General features: G+C 54.1%; 1 protein-coding gene across 1 annotated transcript in view; it reads right to left on the bottom strand.

Annotated features, from left to right (window-relative positions):
* The window catches only part of CACUL1 (CDK2 associated cullin domain 1), a 94,976-nt gene that overhangs the window by 32,356 nt on the left and 38,925 nt on the right, over positions 1-23,695 (bottom strand). The window contains exons 2-7 of the mRNA XM_077257884.1: positions 20,595-20,721; positions 20,427-20,529; positions 18,055-18,150; positions 17,012-17,114; positions 16,819-16,908; positions 3,140-3,278 (exon numbers count right to left, since the gene is read on the bottom strand). Of these exons, the coding sequence (XP_077113999.1) occupies positions 3,140-3,278; positions 16,819-16,908; positions 17,012-17,114; positions 18,055-18,150; positions 20,427-20,529; positions 20,595-20,721 (658 nt within the window). The remainder of the gene's footprint in view (positions 1-3,139; positions 3,279-16,818; positions 16,909-17,011; positions 17,115-18,054; positions 18,151-20,426; positions 20,530-20,594; positions 20,722-23,695) is intronic.

Below are 23,695 nucleotides of genomic sequence, written 5' to 3'. Positions count from 1 at the left end.
GCGACCCCCATCAGAGCAAACCACAGCGCTGCCAGCGACCCCCATCAGAGCAGACCACAGCGCTGCCAGCGACCCCATCAGAGCAAACCACAGCACTGCCAGAGGCCTCCATCAGAGCAGACCACAGCGCTGCCAGCGACCCCATCAGAGCAGACCACAGCGCTGCCAGAGGACTCCATCAGAGCAGACCACGGTGCTGCCAGCAACCCCCATCAGAGCAGACCACAGCGCTGCCAGCGACCCCCATCAGAGAAGACTACAGCGCTGCCAGCGACCCCCATCAGAGCAGACCACGGCGCTGCCAGCGACCCCCATCAGAGCAGACCACAGCACTGCCAGCGACCCCCATCAGAGCAAACCACAGTGCTGCCAGCGACCCCCATCAGAGCAGACCACAGCGCTGCCAGCGACCCCATCAGAGCGGACCACAGCACTGCCAGCGACCCCATCAGAGCAAACCACAGCACTGCCAGAGGCCTCCATCAGAGCAGACCACAGCGCTGCCAGCGACCCCATCAGAGCAGACCACAGCGCTGCCAGAGGCCTCCATCAGAGCAGACCACGGCGCTGCCAGCAACCCCCATCAGAGAAGACTACAGCGCTGCCAGCGACCCCCATCAGAGCAGACCACGGCGCTGCCAGCGACCCCCATCAGAGCAGACCACAGCGCTGCCAGCGACCCCCATCAGAGCAAACCACAGCGCTGCCAGCGACCCCCATCAGAGCAGACCACAGCGCTGCCAGCGACCCCATCAGAGCAAACCACAGCACTGCCAGAGGCCTCCATCAGAGCAGACCACAGCGCTGCCAGCGACCCCATCAGAGCAGACCACAGCGCTGCCAGAGGACTCCATCAGAGCAGACCACGGCGCTGCCAGCAACCCCCATCAGAGCAGACCACAGCACTGCCAGCGACCCCCATCAGAGAAGACTACAGCGCTGCCAGCGACCCCCATCAGAGCAAACCACAGTGCTGCCAGCGACCCCCATCAGAGCAGACCACAGCGCTGCCAGCGACCCCATCAGAGCGGACCACAGCACTGCCAGCGACCCCATCAGAGCAGACCACAGCTCTGCCAGCGACCCCCATCAGAGCAGACCACAGCGCTGCCAGCGACCCCCATCAAAGCAGACCACAGCGCTGCCAGCGACCCCATCCGAGCAAACCACAGTGCTGCCAGTGACCTCCATCAGAGCGGACCACAGCTCTGCCAGCGACCCCATCAGAGCAGACCACAGCTCTGCCAGCGACCCCCATCAGAGCAGACCACAGTGCTGCCAGCGACCCCCATCAGAGAAGACTACAGCGCTGCCAGCGACCCCCATCAGAGCAGACCACAGCGCTGCCAGCGACCCCCATCAGACTGGCTCAAGTACCCAGACTGCAGCTCCAGCCCCAGCCAGGACCACCACCGGCTCCAGAACTAGTCACATCCCCATTGGACCCTCGGTTCACAGCGATCTTAAGGGTTTTCTAGACTTTTCTATTCTGGGATAAAGTTTCCCAAATCCTGCACAATATAAAAGGGTCTGACCCTCGGAGACACTCGGCAGTACAGAGCAGATCATAACAGGCCTCCATCAGAGCAGACCACAGCGCTGCCAGCGACCCCATCAGAGAAGACCACGGCGCTGCCAGCGACCCCCATCAGAGCAGACCACAGCACTGCCAGCGACCCCCATCAGAGCAAACCACAGTGCTGCCAGCGACCCCCATCAGAGCAGACCACAGCGCTGCCAGCGACCCCATCAGAGCGGACCACAGCACTGCCAGCGACCCCATCAAAGCAGACCACAGCTCTGCCAGCGACCCCATCAGAGCAGACCACAGCTCTGCCAGCGACCCCCATCAGTGCAGACCACAGCGCTGCCAGCGACCCCCATCAAAGCAGACCACAGCGCTGCCAGCGACCTCCATCAGAGCAGACCACAGTGCTGCCAGCGACCTCCATCAGAGCAGACCACAGCGCTGCCAGAGGCCTCCATCAGAGCAGACCACGGCGCTGCCAGAGGCCTCCATCAGAGCAAACCACAGTGCTGCCAGCGACCCCCATCAGAGCAGACCACAGCGCTGCCAGCGACCCCCCGTCAAAGCAGACCACAGCGCTGCCAGCGACCCCCATCAGAGAAGACTACAGCGCTGCCAGCGACCCCCATCAGAGCAAACCACAGCGCTGCCAGCGACCCCCATCAGAGCAAACCACAGCGCTGCCAGCGACCCCCATCAGACTGGCTCAAGTACCCAGACTGCAGCTCCAGCCCCAGCCAGGACCACCACCGGCTCCAGAACTAGTCACATCCCCATTGGACCCTCGGTTCACAGCGATCTTAAGGGTTTTCTAGACTTTTCTATTCTGGGATAAAGTTTCCCAAATCCTGCACAATATAAAAGGGTCTGACCCTCGGAGACACTCGGCAGTACAGAGCAGATCATAACAGGAAACTGCAGCTCATGTGACCAAAGGATGAGATAACAGTACACGATGTGATGACATCACTCCCTGACCACTCCCCCCGCACTCACTGACCCCCTCCCCCGCACTCACTGACCCCCTCCCCCGCACTCACTGACCCCCTCCCCCGCACTCACTGACCCCCTCCCCCGCACTCACTGACCCCCTCCCCCCGCACTCACTGACCCCCTCCCCCGCACTCACTGACCCCCTCCCCCGCACTCACTGACCCCCTCCCCCGCACTCACTGACCCCCTCCCCCGCACTCACTGACCCCCTCCCCCCGCACTCACTGACCCCCTCCCCCGCACTCACTGACCCCCTCCCCCGCACTCACTGACCCCCTCCCCCGCACTCACTGACCCCTCCCCCGCACTCACTGACCCCCTCCCCCGCACTCACTGACCCCCTCCCCCGCACTCAGACCCCCTCCCCCGCACTCACTGACCCCCTCCCCCGCACTCACTGACCCCTCCCCCGCACTCACTGACCCCCTCCCCCGCACTCACTGACCCCTCCCCCGCGCTCACTGACCCCCTCCCCCGCACTCACTGACCCCCTCCCCCGCACTCACTGACCCCTCCCCCGCACTCACTGACCCCCTCCCCCGCACTCACTGACCCCCTCCCCCGCACTCACTGACCCCTCCCCCACACTCACTGACCCCCTCCCCCGCACTCACTGACCTGTTGAATCCGTTCTGCAGAAGATCTCGCTGAAGCTTCCGGTCCTGCACGGCGTAATCCTGCAGCTGCGACTCCAAGGCCGGAGGCAGAATATTGGGGATGAACTTGGAGAAAAGCGCAGGAGCGAGCTGCACCCAGTCTGTAAGAGCGAGCAAATAATAACCGGAAGGAACCAGCCCCCAATACACATCTAGGACACCAGAGACCACCAATAACAGGAGGGGGGCTGGAGTCACTACACACAGGAGACCCCCGATGTGGTAATATGGGGGGTGCACTACACACAGGAGACCCCCGATCTGGTAATATGGAGGACACTACACACAGGAGACCCCCGATCTGGTAATATGGAGGACACTACACACAGGAGAACCCCGATCTGGTAATATGGAGGACACTACACACAGGAGACCCCTGATCTGGTAATATGGAGGACACTACACACAGGAGACCCCCGATCTGGTAATATGGGGGGTGCACTACACACAGGAGACCCCCGATCTGGTAATATGGGGGGAGCACTACACAAAGGAGAGCCCCGATCTGGTAATATGGGGGGAGCACTACACACAGGAGACCCCCGATATGGTAATATGGGGGATGCACTACACACAGGAGACCCCCGATCTGGTAATATGGAGGACACTACACACAGGAGACCCCCGATCTGGTAATATGGAGGACACTACACACAGGAGACCCCCGATGTGGTAATATGGGGGGTGCACTACACACAGGAGACCCCCGATCTGGTAATATGGAGGACACTACACACAGGAGACCCCCGATCTGGTAATATGGGGACACTACACACAGGAGAACCCCGATCTGGTAATATGGAGGACACTACACACAGGAGACCCCCGATCTGGTAATATGGGGACACTACACACAGGAGACCCCCGATCTGGTAATATGGAGGACACTACACATAGGAGACCCCCGATCTGGTAATATGGAGGACACTACACACAGGAGACCCCCGATCTGGTAATATGGGGGGTGCACTACACACAGGAGACCCCCGATCTGGTAATATGGGGACACTACACACAGGAGACCCCCGATCTGGTAATATGGAGGACACTACACACAGGAGACCCCCGATCTGGTAATATGGGGGGTGCACTACACACAGGAGACCCCCCATCTGGTAATATGGAGGGAGCACTACACACAGGAGACCCCCCATCTGGTAATATGGAGGACACTACACACAGGAGACCCCCCATCTGGTAATATGGGGGGAGCACTACACACAGGAGACCCCCGATCTGGTAATATGGAGGACACTACACACAGGAGACCCCCCATCTGGTAATATGGGGGGGAGCACTACACACAGGAGACCCCCGATCTGGTAATATGGGGGGAGCACTACACACAGGAGACCCCCGATCTGGTAATATGGGGGGAGCACTACACACAGGAGAACCCCGATCTGGTAATATGAGGACACTACACACAGGAGACCCCCGATCTGGTAATATGGGGGGAGCACTACACACAGGAGACCCCCGATCTGGTAATATGGAGGACACTACACACAGGAGACCCCCGATCTGGTAATATGGAGGACACTACACACAGGAGACCCCCGATCTGGTAATATGGGGGGAGCACTACACACAGGAGACCCCCGATCTGGTAATATGGAGGACACTACACACAGGAGACCCCCGATCTGGTAATATGGAGGACACTACACACAGGAGACCCCCGATCTGGTAATATGAGGACACTACACACAGGAGACCCCCGATCTGGTAATATGGAGGGCACTACACACAGGAGACCCCCAATCTGGTAATATGGAGGGCACTACACACAGGAGACCCCCGATCTGGTAATATGGAGGACACTACACACAGGAGACCCCCGATCTGGTAATATGGAGGACACTACACAGGAGACCCCCGATCTGGTAATATGGAGGACACTACACACAGGAGACCCCCGATCTGGTAATATGGAGGGCACTACACACAGGAGACCCCGATCTGGTAATATGGGGGGTGCACTACACACAGGAGACCCCCCATCTGGTAATATGGAGGACACTACACACAGGAGACCCCCCATCTGGTAATATGGGGGGAGCACTACACACAGGAGACCCCCGATCTGGTAATATGGAGGACACTACACACAGGAGACCCCCGATCTGGTAATATGGGGGGAGCACTACACACAGGAGACCCCCGATCTGGTAATATGGAGGACACTACACAAAGGAGACCCCCGATCTGGTAATATGGGGGGAGCACTACACACAGGAGACCCCCGATCTGGTAATATGGAGGACACTACACACAGGAGACCCCCGATCTGGTAATATGGAGGACACTACACACAGGAGACCCCCGATCTGGTAATATGGGGGGTGCACTACACACAGGAGACCCCCGATCTGGTAATATGGGGACACTACACACAGGAGACCCCCGATCTGGTAATATGGAGGACACTACACACAGGAGACCCCCGATCTGGTAATATGGGGGGTGCACTACACACAGGAGACCCCCCATCTGGTAATATGGAGGGAGCACTACACACAGGAGACCCCCGATCTGGTAATATGGGGGGAGCACTACACACAGGAGAACCCCGATCTGGTAATATGGGGGGAGCACTACACACAGGAGACCCCCGATCTGGTAATATGGGGGGAGCACTACACACAGGAGAACCCCGATCTGGTAATATGAGGACACTACACACAGGAGACCCCCGATCTGGTAATATGGGGACACTACACACAGGAAACCCCCGATCTGGTAATATGGAGGACACTACACACAGGAGACCCCCGATCTGGTAATATGGAGGGCACTACACACAGGAGACCCCGATCTGGTAATATGGAGGACACTACACACAGGAGACCCCCGATCTGGTAATATGGAGGGCACTACACACAGGAGACCCCGATCTGCTAATATGGAGGACACTACACACAGGAGACCCCCGATCTGGTAATATGGGGGGAGCACTACACACAGGAGACCCCCGATCTGGTAATATGGAGGACACTACACAAAGGAGACCCCCGATCTGGTAATATGAGGACACTACACACAGGAGACCCCCGATCTGGTAATATGGAGGGCATTACACACAGGAGACCCCCGATCTGGTAATATGGGGGGAGCACTACACACAGGAGACCCCCGATCTGGTAATATGGGGGGAGCACTACACACAGGAGACCCCCGATCTGGTAATATGGGGGGAGCACTACACAAAGGAGACCCCCGATCTGGTAATATGGGGGGAGCACTACACAAAGGAGACCCCCGATCTGGTAATATGGGGGGAGCACTACACACAGGAGACCCCCCATCTGGTAATATGGAGGACACTACACACAGGAGACCCCCGATCTGGTAATATGGAAGGCACTACACACAGGAGACCCCCGATCTGGTAATATGAGGACACTACACACAGGAGACCCCCGATCTGGTAATATGGAGGGCATTACACACAGGAGACCCCCGATCTGGTAATATGGGGGGAGCACTACACACAGGAGACCCCCGATCTGGTAATATGGGGGGAGCACTACACACAGGAGGAGACCCCCGATCTGGTAATATGGGGGGAGCACTACACAAAGGAGACCCCCGATCTGGTAATATGGGGGGAGCACTACACACAGGAGACCCCCGATCTGGTAATATGAGGACACTACACACAGGAGACCCCCGATCTGGTAATATGGAGGACACTACACACAGGAGACCCCCGATCTGGTAATATGGGGGGAGCACTACACACAGGAGACCCCCGATCTGGTAATATGAGGACACTACACACAGGAGACCCCCGATCTGGTAATATGAGGACACTACACACAGGAGACCCCCGATCTGGTAATATGGGGGGAGCACTACACACAGGAGACCCCCGATCTGGTAATATGGAGGACACTACACACAGGAGACCCCCGATCTGGTAATATGGAGGACACTACACACAGGAGACCCCCCGATCTGGTAATATGAGGACACTACACACAGGAGACCCCCGATCTGGTAATATGGGGGAGCACTACACACAGGAGACCCCCGATCTGGTAATATGGAGGACACTACACACAGGAGACCCCCGATCTGGTAATATGAGGACACTACACACAGGAGACCCCCGATCTGGTAATATGGAGGGCACTACACACAGGAGACCCCCGATCTGGTAATATGGGGGGAGCATTACACACAGGAGACCCCCAATCTGGTAATATGAAAACACTACACACAGGAGACCCCCGATCTGGTAATATGGAGGGCACTACACACAGGAGACCCCCGATCTGGTAATATGGGGGGAGCATTACACACAGGAGACCCCCAATCTGGTAATATGGAGGACACTACACACAGGAGACCCCCGATCTGGTAATATGGAGGACACTACACACAGGAGACCCCCGATCTGGTAATATGGAGGACACTACACATAGGAGACCCCCGATCTGGTAATATGGAGGACACTACACACAGGAGACCCCTGACCTGGTAATATGGAGGACACTACACACAGGAGACCCCCGATCTGGTAATATGGAGGACACTACACACAGGAGACCCCCGATCTGGTAATATGGGGGGAGCACTACACACAGGAGGCCCCCGATCTGGTAATATGGAGGACACTACACACAGGAGACCCCCGATCTGGTAATATTGGTAATATGGGGACACTACACACAGGAGACCCCTGATCTGGTAATATGGAGGACACTACACACAGGAGACCCCTGACCTGGTAATATGGGGGGAGCACTACACACAGGAAACCCCCCGATGTGGTAATATGGGGGGAGCACTACACACAGGAGACCCCCGATCTGGTAATATGGAGGACACACTACACACAGGAGACCCCCGATCTGGTAATATGAGGACACTACACACAGGAGACCCCTGATCTGGTAATATGGAGGACACTACACACAGGAGACCCCTGATCTGGTAATATGGAGGACACTACACACAGGAGACCCCTGACCTGGTAATATGGGGGGAGCACTACACACAGGAGACCCCTGATCTGGTAATATGGAGGACACTACACACAGGAGACCCCTGATCTGGTAATATGGAGGACACTACACACAGGAGACCCCTGATCTGGTAATATGGAGGACACTACACACAGGAGAACCCCGATCTGGTAATATGGAGGACACTACACACAGGAGACCCCCGATCTGGTAATATGGAGGACACTACACACAGGAGACCCCCGATCTGGTAATATGGAGGACACTACACACAGGAGACCCCCGATCTGGTAATATGGAGGACACTACACACAGGAGACCCCCGATCTAGTAATATGGAGGACACTACACACAGGAGACCCCTGATCTGCTAATATGGAGGACACTACACAAAGGAGACCCCCGATCTGGTAATATGGGGGGAGCACTACACACAGGAAACCCCCCGATCTGGTAATATGGAGGACACTACACACAGGAGACCCCCGATCTGGTAATATGGAGGACACTACACATAGGAGACCCCCGATCTGGTAATATGGAGGACACTACACACATGAGACCCCTGACCTGGTAATATGGAGGACACTACACACAGGAGACCCCCGATCTGGTAATATGGAGGACACTACACACAGGAGACCCCCGATCTGGTAATATGGGGGGAGCACTACACACAGGAGACCCCTGACCTGGTAATATGGGGGGAGCACTACACACAGGAAACCCCCCGATGTGGTAATATGGAGGACACTACACACAGGAGACCCCCGATGTGATAATATGGAGGACACTACACACAGGAAACCCCTGAACAGGTAATATGGAGGACACTACACACAGGAGACCCCCGATCTGGTAATATGGAGGACACTACACACAGGAGACCCCCGATCTCGTAATATGGGGGGAGCACTACACACAGGAGACCCCCGATCTGGTAATATGGAGGGCACTACACACAGGAGACCCCGATCTGGTAATATGGAGGACACTACACACAGGAGACCCCCGATCTCGTAATATGGGGGGTGCACTACACACAGGAGACCCCCGATCTGGTAATATGGAGGACACTACACACAGGAGACCCCCGATCTGGTAATATGAGGACACTACACACAGGAGACCCCCGATCTGGTAATATGGAGGGCACTACACACAGGAGACCCCCGATCTGGTAATATGGGGGGAGCATTACACACAGGAGACCCCCAATCTGGTAATATGAGGACACTACACACAGGAGACCCCCGATCTGGTAATATGGAGGGCACTACACACAGGAGACCCCCGATCTGGTAATATGGGGGGAGCATTACACACAGGAGACCCCCGATCTGGTAATATGGAGGACACTACACACAGGAGACCCCCGATCTCGTAATATGGGGGGTGCACTACACACAGGAGACCCCCGATCTGGTAATATGGAGGACACTACACACAGGAGACCCCCGATCTGGTAATATGAGGACACTACACACAGGAGACCCCCGATCTGGTAATATGGAGGGCACTACACACAGGAGACCCCCGATCTGGTAATATGGGGGGAGCATTACACACAGGAGACCCCCAATCTGGTAATATGAGGACACTACACACAGGAGACCCCCGATCTGGTAATATGGAGGGCACTACACACAGGAGACCCCCGATCTGGTAATATGGGGGGAGCATTACACACAGGAGACCCCCAATCTGGTAATATGGAGGACACTACACACAGGAGACCCCCGATCTGGTAATATGGAGGGCACTACACACAGGAGACCCCGATCTGGTAATATGAGGACACTACACACAGGAGACCCCCGATCTGGTAATATGAGGACACTACACACAGGAGACCCCCGATCTGGTAATATGAGGACACTACACACAGGAGACCCCCGATCTGGTAATATGGGGGAGCACTACACACAGGAGACCCCCGATCTGGTAATATGGAGGACACTACACACAGGAGACCCCCCGATCTGGTAATATGAGGACACTACACACAGGAGACCCCCGATCTGGTAATATGGGGGAGCACTACACACAGGAGACCCCCGATCTGGTAATATGGAGGACACTACACACAGGAGACCCCCGATCTGGTAATATGAGGACACTACACACAGGAGACCCCCGATCTGGTAATATGGAGGACACTACACACAGGAGACCCCCCGATCTGGTAATATGAGGACACTACACACAGGAGACCCCCGATCTGGTAATATGGGGGAGCACTACACACAGGAGACCCCCGATCTGGTAATATGGAGGACACTACACACAGGAGACCCCCGATCTGGTAATATGAGGACACTACACACAGGAGACCCCCGATCTGGTAATATGGAGGGCACTACACACAGGAGACCCCCGATCTGGTAATATGGGGGGAGCATTACACACAGGAGACCCCCAATCTGGTAATATGAGGACACTACACACAGGAGACCCCCGATCTGGTAATATGGAGGGCACTACACACAGGAGACCCCCGATCTGGTAATATGGGGGGAGCATTACACACAGGAGACCCCCAATCTGGTAATATGGAGGGCACTACACACAGGAGACCCCTGATCTGGTAATATGGAGGGCACTACACACAGGAGACCCCGATCTGCTAATATGGAGGACACTACACACAGGAGACCCCCGATCTGGTAATATGAGGACACTACACACAGGAGACCCCCGATCTGGTAATATGAGGACACTACACACAGGAGACCCCCGATCTGGTAATATGGAGGGCATTACACACAGGAGACCCCCGATCTGGTAATATGGAGGACACTACACACAGGAGACCCCCGATCTGGTAATATGGAGGACACTACACACAGGAGACCCCCGATCTGGTAATATGGAGGACACTACACACAGGAGACCCCCGATCTGGTAATATGGAGGAAGCACTACACACAGGAGACCCCCGATCTGGTAATATGGAGGACACTACACATAGGAGACCCCCGATCTGGTAATATGGAGGACACTACACACAGGAGACCCCTGACCTGGTAATATGGAGGACACTACACACAGGAGACCCCCGATCTGGTAATATGGAGGACACACTACACACAGGAGACCCCCGATCTGGTAATATTGGTAATATGGGGACACTACACACAGGAGACCCCTGATCTGGTAATATGGGGGGAGCACTACACACAGGAAACCCCCCGATGTGGTAATATGGGGGGAGCACTACACACAGGAGACCCCCGATCTGGTAATATGGAGGACACTACACACAGGAGACCCCCGATCTGGTAATATGGAGGACACTACACACAGGAGAACCCTGATCTGGTAATATGGAGGACACTACACACAGGAGACCCCCGATCTGGTAATATGGAGGACACTACACATAGGAGACCCCCGATCTGGTAATATGGAGGACACTACACACAGGAGACCCCTGACCTGGTAATATGGAGGACACTACACACAGGAGACCCCCGATCTGGTAATATGGAGGACACACTACACACAGGAGACCCCCGATCTGGTAATATTGGTAATATGGGGACACTACACACAGGAGACCCCTGATCTGGTAATATGGAGGACACTACACACAGGAGACCCCTGACCTGGTAATATGGGGGGAGCACTACACACAGGAAACCCCCCGATGTGGTAATATGGGGGGAGCACTACACACAGGAGAACCCTGATCTGGTAATATGGAGGACACTACACACAGGAGACCCCCGATCTGGTAATATGGAGGACACTACACACAGGAGACCCCCGATCTAGTAATATGGAGGACACTACACACAGGAGACCCCTGATCTGCTAATATGGAGGACACTACACAAAGGAGACCCCCGATCTGGTAATATGGAGGACACTACACACAGGAAACCCCCCGATCTGGTAATATGGAGGACACTACACACAGGAGACCCCCGATCTGGTAATATGGAGGACACTACACATAGGAGACCCCCGATCTGGTAATATGGAGGACACTACACACAGGAGACCCCTGACCTGGTAATATGGAGGACACTACACACAGGAGACCCCCGATCTGGTAATATGGAGGACACACTACACACAGGAGACCCCCAATCTGGTAATATTGGTAATATGGGGACACTACACACAGGAGACCCCTGATCTGGTAATATGGAGGACACTACACACAGGAGACCCCTGACCTGGTAATATGGGGGGAGCACTACACACAGGAAACCCCCCGATGTGGTAATATGGGGGGAGCACTACACACAGGAAAACCCTGATCTGGTAATATGGAGGGCACTACACACAGGAGACCCCCGATCTGGTAATATGGAGGACACTACACACAGGAGACCCCCGATCTGGTAATATGGAGGACACTACACACAGGAGACCCCCGATCTGGTAATATGGAGGACACTACACACAGGAGACCCCCGATCTGGTAATATGGAGGACACTACACAGGAGACCCCCGATCTGGTAATATGGAGGACACTACACACAGGAGACCCCCGATCTGGTAATATGGAGGGCACTACACACAGGAGACCCCGATCTGGTAATATGGGGGGTGCACTACACACAGGAGACCCCCCATCTGGTAATATGGAGGGAGCACTACACACAGGAGACCCCCGATCTGGTAATATGGAGGACACTACACACAGGAGACCCCCCATCTGGTAATATGGGGGGAGCACTACACACAGGAGACCCCCGATCTGGTAATATGGAGGACACTACACACAGGAGACCCCCGATCTGGTAATATGGAGGACACTACACACAGGAGACCCCCGATCTGGTAATATGGGGGGAGCACTACACACAGGAGACCCCCGATCTGGTAATATGGAGGACACTACACAAAGGAGACCCCCGATCTGGTAATATGGGGGGAGCACTACACACAGGAGACCCCCGATCTGGTAATATGGAGGACACTACACACAGGAGACCCCCGATCTGGTAATATGGGGGGAGCACTACACACAGGAGACCCCCGATCTGGTAATATGGAGGACACTACACACAGGAGACCCCCGATCTGGTAATATGGGGGGTGCACTACACACAGGAGACCCCCGATCTGGTAATATGGGGACACTACACACAGGAGACCCCCGATCTGGTAATATGGGGGACACTACACATAGGAGACCCCCGATCTGGTAATATGGAGGACACTACACACAGGAGACCCCTGATCTGGTAATATGGAGGACACTACACACAGGAGACCCCCGATCTGGTAATATGGAGGACACTACACATAGGAGACCCCCGATCTGGTAATATGGAGGACACTACACACAGGAGACCCCTGATCAGGTAATATGGAGGACACTACACACAGGAGACCCCTGACCTGGTAATATGGGGGGAGCACTACACACAGGAAACCCCCCGATGTGGTAATATGGAGGACACTACACACAGGAGGAGACCCCCGATCTGGTAATATGGGGGGAGCACTACACACAGGAGACCCCCCGATGTGGTAATATGGAGGACACTACACACAGGAGACCCCCCGATGTGGTAATATGGAGGACACTACACACAGGAGACCCCCGATCTGGTAATATGGGGGGTGCACTACACACAGGAGACCCCCATCTGGTAATATGGGGACACTACACACAGGAAACCCCCCGATGTGGTAATATGGGGGGAGCACTACACACAGGAGACCCCCGATCTGGTAATATGGGGGGAGCACTACACATAGGAGACCCCCGATCTGGTAATATGGGGGAAGCACTACACACAGGAGACCCCCGATCTGGTAATATGGAGGACACTACACATAGGAGACCCCCGATCTGGTAATATGGAGGACACTACACACAGGAGACCCCTGACCTGGTAATATGGAGGACACTACACACAGGAGACCCCCGATCTGGTAATATGGAGGACACACTACACACAGGAGACCCCCGATCTGGTAATATTGGTAATATGGGGACACTACACACAGGAGACCCCTGATCTGGTAATATGGAGGACACTACACACAGGAGACCCCTGACCTGGTAATATGGGGGGAGCACTACACACAGGAAACCCCCCGATGTGGTAATATGGGGGGAGCACTACACACAGGAGAACCCTGATCTGGTAATATGGAGGACACTACACACAGGAGACCCCCGATCTGGTAATATGGAGGACACTACACATAGGAGACCCCCGATCTGGTAATATGGAGGACACTACACACAGGAGACCCCTGACCTGGTAATATGGAGGACACTACACACAGGAGACCCCCGATCTGGTAATATGGAGGACACACTACACACAGGAGACCCCCGATCTGGTAATATTGGTAATATGGGGACACTACACACAGGAGACCCCTGATCTGGTAATATGGAGGACACTACACACAGGAGACCCCTGATCTGGTAATATGGAGGACACTACACACAGGAGACCCCTGACCTGGTAATATGGGGGGAGCACTACACACAGGAAACCCCCCGATGTGGTAATATGGGGGGAGCACTACACACAGGAGAACCCTGATCTGGTAATATGGAGGACACTACACACAGGAAACCCCTGATGAGGTAATATGGAGGACACTACACACAGGAGACCCCCGATCTGGTAATATGGAGGACACTACACACAGGATACCCCCGATCTAGTAATATGAGGACACTGCACACAGGAGACCCCTGATCTGGTAATATGGAGGACACTACACACAGGAGACCCCCGATCTGGTAATATGGAGGACACTACACACAGGAGACCCCTGATCAGGTAATATGGAGGACACTACACACAGGAGACCCCCGATCTGGTAATATGGGTGTCAGGAAATAGGAGGAAGTTCTGATTACTTCAATTACACATACAGAGCTCTCAGGCTGGAATTCTAAGCCACTCTTCCTCCCTCCCTCCTGCTATATAGCTGTAATGTGAGACCAGCTTGCCAGCTTCACTGAGGTATTTTTATGGCTTTGTGCTTGGAAAGCCAGTCCTCTGCCTAAACCCCTCATCCCACCTGATACCAACTGGTACAGCGACTTTCAAACCACATGGGACTCTTTTGTTCTTGAAAAGTTATGTATAATGGCACCGATCAGGGATAGAGATATAAGTGTTATATATTCCGAATGTCCAAGAGATCTATAACTCACTGAAATCCTAGGATCTAAGCCCAACAAATGGATCTCTCCATAAACGGGTCATATATCTACACCGTGTTTATACTTAATAGAACCCCCATGACGTGGTGAGCATCATGATCACTGGGTCGTTCGTCTCTGAGGTTCATACAGCGAGTTATGTATAGAAATGGCTTGTCATAACTCTTAGAAAGGGGAGTTTCAGCCTCTGAGTGAGGTCACCACAGGGGGAGTGCCTTGTTTTTGGGCACGGAGATAAGTGAGTGAGAAATCAGTCTTGACTAGGGTTGAGCGAAACGGATCGGTCAATTTCATAAGTCGGCGACTTTCGGCAAAGCCGGGTGTCGTGAAACCCGAGCCGATCCCAGCGTGGGATCGGCCATGCGGTCGGCGATTTTCGCGCCAAAGTAGTGTTTCGTATGACGCTTTAACCGCCAATTTTTCAGCCAATGAAGGAGTGTGGGCAGCGTGATGACATAGGTCTTGTCTTGCTTTCTGCAGCGTCACAGGGGGTGGGGGTATAAACGCCATCTTACCGTTTAATCGCTCAACCCTAGTCTTGACTAGTCTTTTGTCCCTGATCTAGCTGCGAGACAGATCTGTAATGCATCTAGATTATCCCCCACAGCACATGGTCTGCCATGAGATGAAATGACATAACGAACTGTAAGTGTTTTTCAACTTTAATCCCCTTTTATTTGTAATTCTACTGTACACACGATACTTGTCTACTTTTATAATATCTTTTATACTTCTGTAAACACTGCTTACCTTTTGGGAGTAAAATATATAAAATTACTAGCTTCATTTCTCCTTGCTCTATAACGTACACTACTAATTTGGATTGGCTGCGGACCCGTTATTAACTAAGGAATCGGAGCTGGTGGCAGCGGATTTGTCCTGTGCGTTTGGGAGACTTTGTAGCGACGGACGGTGCTGATAATTATTGTGCCCGCCTGAGTGGGAGTAGTTATATCGCCCTCGCTGCAGCGTGCCCATTAGCCAGTACAAAACAAGGCAGCCTTTCTGGCGACTAATTATCCTAGGTGCAGAACCCTGTCTGACCTGAGGGAAAGGAGGGCGCAAAAGAGCTGCAAGTTCCAAACCGGAACTGGGAAGTGGGATATACATAAAACGCCTTCAGAAAAGAACGGGGGGCAACCAAACATCCCCGGTTCATGACATGTGAGTGGTGGGGATAATAAAGGTATCCTCCCTGGGATCCATGACAGTGGGGGACACTATACACAGGAGACCCCGATCTGGTAATATGGGGGACACTACACACAGGAGACCCCAGATCTGGTAATGTGGAGGACACTACACACAGGAGACCCCCGATCTGGTAATGTGGGGGATACTACACACAGGATACCCCCTGATCTGGTAATATAGAGGATACTACACACAGGAGACCCCCTGATCTGGTAATGTGGGGAACACTACACACAGGAGACCCCCTGATCTGGTAATATAGAGGATACCACACACAGAAGACCCCCAATCTGGTAATGTGGGAGCCGTGCAGTTACCTGGCCTCAGTGTGTACAGACCCTTCACGATGGCCGCCATGGTGGAGGGGGTGACCTGGAATGGTGTGGATAGCGCTTCGAGCAACAGAGCTGTAAGGAAGGAACAGAGGTGAGTGGATCCCGTGATCATGTGCGGAGTGCAATAATGAAGCGGGGCTGGTGGGTGATGGGGGGGGGCAACTAAGACACTCACGCATCAGGCTGTAGATGTGCTTCTCGGCGACGTGCTCGGTGAACAGCAGGATCAGTTCGTCCCTCAGGTCACGGTTCAGCTTAGTTTCTATATAAAACTTGTTCTGGAGGATAAAAATTTTTTTTTATGTGATTGGGGGAATGTGGGAGTCCCAGCTCAGTCAGGCCATCCCACCAGGGTGATCACCGCCATTACTGATCACACCTAAGGACCATGAAAAACATTCACAGATCAATCTTTACCACATTCTGATGGAAGATCCCAGTAGGCACATGGAAGGGCCCAGTGCCTCCCAGAGAGATCCGTCAAGAGGGGCCCAGTGCTTCCCAGAGAGATCCTCCAAGAGATCTGCCGGGAGGGGCCCAGTGCCTCCCAGAGAGATCCGCCAGGTCTCCCAGAGATCCGCCGGGAGGGGCTCAGGGTCTTCCAGAGAGATCCGCCGGGAGGGACCCAGGGTCTTCAAGCGAGATCCACCAGGAGGGGCCCAGGATCTTCCCGAGAGATCCGCTGGGAGGGGCCCAGGATCTTCCAGAGCGGTCCGCCAGGAGAAGCCCCAGGGTCTTCCATTCTTCCAGAGACCCACCAGGAGGGGCCCAGGGTCTTCCAGAGCAGTCCGCCAGGAGAGGCCCAAGGGTCTTCTATTCTTCCAGAGACCCGCCGGGAGGGGCCCAGGGTCTTCCAGAGCGGTCCGCCAAGAGGCCCCAGGGTCTTCCAGTCTTCCAGAGACCCGCCGGGAGGGGCCCAGGGTCTTCCAGAGAGGTCCGCCAGGAGAGGCCCATGGTCTTCCAGAGAGATCCACCAGCAGGGGCCCAAGGTCTTCTATTCTTCCAGAGACCCGCCGGGAGGGGCCCAGGGTCTTCCAGAGAGGTCCGCCAGGAGCGGCCCAAGGTCTTCCAGAGAGACCCAGGGTCTCATGAAGAGGGGTGGAGGGTGTCCCCTCTCCCTCACATTAGTGCTGCCAGATGCACAACTTGTCCCAGTCTCGTGTGTCCTGTCGAGCCCCCGGTAGCTGTGCAGTGTGGGTTTCTACATGTAGAACTTACCATATAGATGAAGAGGGGGACGATGCTGTGCAGAGCCCCCATATACTGACTCAGAGCCAGGTTGAACTTCTCTATATACTGCTCCGGAGAAGCCGTCTGCAACACAGGAAGGAAAAAAGTGCACGATATTAGCACCGGCCCAGTCCTACTAAAGCCAGCACCAGAGAACCGGGATCCCAAACCCCACCAGAGGAGGTAGCCAACACACCACCCCCCGTGTGGCAATGTCTAGAACCTGCGCTGCCCCCCTCCTGGCAGCAGAAGATAAGCCTCCTGGGTAAAGTCTGCTCCCCCGTCCCGCTAACCCCGAGCTGGGTTTTCATATCAGTGTTATTCCTCTACAATGTTCTCCAAACTCCAGTCCTCACGGACCCCACGGGTAATGTTTTCAGGATTTCCTTAGTATTGCGCAAGTAATAGAAGTATCATCAAGACATCAGAAATTGACTCACCTGTGCAACACTATGGAAATCCTGAAAACATGATCCGTGGGGTCTGTGAGGACTGGAGTTTGGGAAACACTGCTCTAGGTCACACCTCACCACTTGTGCACTTGACCCCATCCCATCCCACCTCCTCCCCAACCTCACCACCACACTAATCCCATCCCTAACCCATCTCTTCAACCTTTCACTAACTTCTGGTACCTTCCCCTCTGCCTTCAAACATGCCACAATCACACCTATCCTCAAAAAGCCATCCCTTGACCCAAATGGTATGTCCAGCTATCGCCCCATATCTTTGGAAGCAAATGGGAGCAAACTCCTTGAGCAGTATGTCCATGCTGAACTTTCCTCTCACTTTGCATCTAACTCACTCTTCGCCAACCTACAATCTGGCTTCCGTCCCCACCATTCCACTGAGACTGCCCTGACCAAAATTACCAACGGCTTACTTACAGCCAAAGCTAACAGACAATTCTCTATACTCCTCCTCCTAGACCTGTCCTCTGCCTTCGACACAGTTGACCACTGCACCCTACTACAGATCCTCTCTTCCTTTGGGGTCAAAGACCTCGCCCTATCCTGGATCTCCTCATACCTTGCCAACCGCACATTTAGCGTTTCCTACTCCCATACTACCTCTTCATCTCGCCCCCTCTCTGTTGGAGTCCCCCAATGCTCTGTGCTAGGACCCTTACTCTTCTCAATCTATACACTCGGCCTGGGACAACTCATAAGGTACTATGGCTTCCAGAACCATCTACGGTATATGCCGATGACACTCAGATCTACCTCTCTGGCCCAGATGTCACCTCTCTGCTCTCCAGAATCCCAGAGTGTCTATCAGCCATATCCTCCTCCTTCTCCTCTCGCTGCCTCAAGCTCAATGTGGACAAATCTGAACTCATTATCTTTTCTCCATCACGCATATCTTCCCTACCTGATCTATCTATCAAAATAAATGAAATCACACTTTCCCCTGTCCCCAAAATCCGCTGCCTCGGAGTAACCCTTGACTCTGCCCTGTCCTTCAACCCGCACATACAAGCTCTCGCCACCTCTTGTCGCCTCCAGCTCAAAAACATTTCCAGAATTCGTCCTTTCCTCAACCCACACTCTACCAAAATGCTCGTGCATGCCCTAATCATCTCCTGCCTCGACTACTGCAACATCCTCCTCTGTGGCCTACCTTCTAACACTATCGCACCCCTCCAGTCCATCCTTAACTCTGCTGCCCGACTAATTAAGCTCTCTCCTCGCTACACTCCTGCCTCACCTCTTTGCAAATCCCTTCACTGGCTCCCAATTTCTCAGTGTATCCAGTTTAAAGTACTAACACTGACCTACAAAGCCATCCATAATCTTTCTCCTCCGTATATTTCCACACTAATCTCTCAATATCTTCCCTCACGTAATCTCCGGTCCTCCCAAGACCTCCTCCTTTCCTCCACGCTTATTCGCTCCTCACCCAATCGCATCCAAGACTTCTCCAGAATATCCCCCATCCTCTGGAATTCAGTGCCCGAACACGTCCGGTTATCCACTACTTTTGGATCCTTCAAAAGAAACCTGAAAACCCATCTCTTCAAGGAAGCTTACAGCCTGTAAAGACCACACGGCCACCTCAACACCATTGGAGCTACTGCAACCCTCGACCTACTGTCTCCTTCCCCATAATCCTGTAGAATGTAAGCCCGCAAGGGCAGGGTCCTCTTCCCTCTGTACCAGTTTGTCATTGTTAGTTTTGTTTACTGTAAGTGATATTTGTATTTTGATGTAACCCTTCTCATGTACAGCACCATGGAATTAATGGTGCTATATAAAATAAATAATAATAATAATAATAGGTCATGTACGAGATCTTTGTTCCCCTCTACACATATACGGCACCCAGGAACAACCACACATCACCGGGGGGTACCGACCTACCTGCAGCTCCAGGGACACCTTCTCCAGGTGACAGGTGATCTTAGACATCAGGTCGCTGTACATCTGCTCTGAGTGCTGCTGACACACACACTTGTACACGCAGCTGCAAGAGAGGCTCAGGATAAGGGAGCTGCGTCTGCCGGAGGGGGCGCTTGCACTGGACTTTACCTGTAGATCTGCTCGTAGGAGATGGGGATGTAGTCCCCCGGGCTCTGGGTCAGCAGCTGCTCAATGGCGCTCTCCAGCTTCGGCCAATACGTGTTCTTATAATCATCGACGGTGATCACATTCATCACTGGAAGAGAAGAGCAGCAAGATCAGGGGGAGCCGGCCGCGGACCTCCCTGGTATATACCAGCACAAACACACAGAGCTGAGTTCAGGGGGAGCCGGCCGCGGACCTCCCCGGTATATACCAGCGCAAACCTACACAATGTTGAGATCAGGGGGAGCCGGCCGCAGACCTCCCCCGGTATATACCAGCACAAACCTACACAGTGATGAGATCAGGGGGAGCCGGCACGGACCTCCCCCAGTATATACGAGCACAAACCTACACAGTGGTGAGATCAGGGGGAGCCGGCCGCAGACCTCCACCGGTATATACCAGCGCAAACCTACACAGTGGTGAGATCAGGGGGAGCCGGTGCGGACCTCCTCCGGTATATACCAGCACAAACCTACACAGTGGTGAGATCAGGGGGAGCCGGCCACAGACCTCCCCCGGTATACACCCGCACAAACCTACACAGTGGTGAGATCAGAGGGAGCCGGCGCGGACTTCCCCCAGTATATACCAGCACAAACCTACACAGTGGTGAGATCAGGGGGAGACTGCCACAGACCTCCCCCGGTATATACCAGCACAAACCTACACAGTGGTGAGATCAGGGGGAGCCGGTGTGGACCTCCTCCGGTATATACCAGCACAAACCTACACAGTGGTGAGATCAGGGGGAGCCGGCCACAGACCTCCCCCGGTATACACCCGCACAAACCTACACAGTGGTGAGATCAGAGGGAGCCGGCGCGGACCTCCCCCCGGTATATACCAGCACAAACCTACACAGTGGTGAGATCAGGGGGAGACTGCCGCAGACCTCCCCCGGTATATACCACCACAAACCTACACAGTGGTGAGATCAGGGGGAGACTGCCGCAAACCTCCCCCGGTATATACCAGCACAAACCTACACAGAAGTGAGAACAGGGGGAGGGGGCCGCGGACCTCCCCCCGGTATATACCAGCACAAACCTACACAGTAGTGAGATCAGGGGGAGGGGCCACAGACCTCCCCCCCCCCCCCCCCCCGGTATATACCAGCACAAACCTACACAGTGCTGAGATCAGGGGGAGGGGGCCGTAGACCTCCCCCGGTATAAACCAGCACAAACCTACACAGTGCTGAGATCAGGGGGAGCCAGCCGCAGACCTCCCCCGGTATACACCAGCACAAACCTACAGTGGGGATGTCACGATATTGTATGAAATATAATATAAAAGTTTTAGTCTCTCATTGCCAGCACCTATAGGGTGGGCGTTGACCCCACTTCACTTCAGGATTTAGCTTTTCTTTTCAATGGGTGTAGAAGAGCTTTTATTGCTCTGGCTGTAAATTCCAGGCTCTGAGCAACTTACTCGACCCCCTCCCATCTGCCCAGCTAGAACTGGTATAGAAGTTCTCCAAAATCCATGAGGGCCTTTGTTCTAATATGATAAGATATTGGGCCAATGGTTTAAGCTAGGAAAATAATACATCCAGTTTGTGAATCTCCATCGGCGGATCTATCGGCCACGGTAAACGCGGGCTTCTAGTTCCAACAGGGACAGAGTATGGATTTCTCTGGAACTACGCATCCCATCAAACCAAATTTGGTCTCATTAGAACGCCAGTGTTAATACAAGATGAATGCTGGGTGTGTAATGATTCTGACATGTTCTGTAGCGGAGATACAGGCATTAGACAAACTTGTGTTAAATTTATTTGATTGATGGTGAAAATGTTGTACCTGTGCCAACTGAACCTGATAATGATTTTTCTGTGAAAGTTGATAAGTCCACAGGTACAGAAGTGCTCAGCCATGTCGCTCTGTGGAGTGAGACGGCTGAGGAACCCCTAGCAGGGGCAAGTGTCGGTGCTACAGGAAATGGGGAGATACATGGGAACCGTGAGGAAGGTGATGCCATGCAATTGACCAGTGCCACCGAGGAAGGTAACTGGCCCATAAGTAGCAATGCTCCTGAGGTAATGGGGGTGGATGGGGAGGTAGAGCCCATAGCAGCGTTGGCTGATGGGTCTGTAGAAATCCCCGGGGCGACAGCCTACGTAGCTGCTGTCACACGCAGTCAGAGTGCCCGGAACGCAGATAACTGTCTGCCTTCCGGACCCTCCTAAGTCATCATTGCGACTGAACCAGAGGTGGACCCAGAGCAGGTCCCAGAGGGTTCCCTTGGGGAAGGGACCCGGACGTCGCTTCTGGTTTCCCCTAGCCAGGAGTTTCAGGCCGCTCTGCACACAGATGCGAGCCTAGAGAGTTTGAGACAACTCGCCGAGACGCCCACCTTCGTGACTGATACGGAGAGGGTGTTCTGGGAATGAGGAAGGTTGTACCGGGAGACAGAACCCGGAAAATCGAAAAAGGAGTGGTTGAGGGAAAGACAGCTGGCCGTCCCGCAGCAATTCCGGGGTGAGTTGTTACGGATTGCCCATGAGATCCCACTAGCTGGACACTAGGGAATCAGCAAAACTAAGGCCCGGCTGCCTCAACACTTCTATTGGCCTAAGATAGGGACAGATGTGTCAAATTACTGCCGCTCCTGTGTCACCTGTCAAAGAGTGGGGAAGGCGGGGCCTGCTCTTAAGGCTCCCTGATCCCTTTGCCAGTGATAGAGGAGCCTTTCCAGAGAATCGCAGTGGACATTGTGGGCCTGCTGGCCGTCTCCAGCAGCTCTGGAAAGCAATACATCCATACTGTGGTAGACTACACTACCCGGTACCCAGAGGCAGTAGCTCTGTCTTCAACTAGGGCAGATAAGGTGGCGGATGCCCTGTTGGCTATCTTTTCACGTGTAGGATTTCCCAGGGAGATGCTTACTGATCAAGGGACCCAATTCATGTCTCGCCTAATGGAGGCTCTGTGAGAGAATGCAGGTGAGCACCTGGTATCGAGTACGTATCACCCACAGACCAATGGCTTGTGTGAACGCTTCAATGGTACCCTCAAACAGGGTATTTCCACCTGCTGTTCGCTTACCGAGAGGTTCAGCAG

Source organism: Ranitomeya variabilis, chromosome 4, assembly GCF_051348905.1.
Source record: "Ranitomeya variabilis isolate aRanVar5 chromosome 4, aRanVar5.hap1, whole genome shotgun sequence".
Taxonomy (NCBI): Eukaryota; Metazoa; Chordata; class Amphibia; order Anura; family Dendrobatidae; genus Ranitomeya; species Ranitomeya variabilis.
This window is presented reverse-complemented; position numbering and strand designations above follow the sequence as displayed.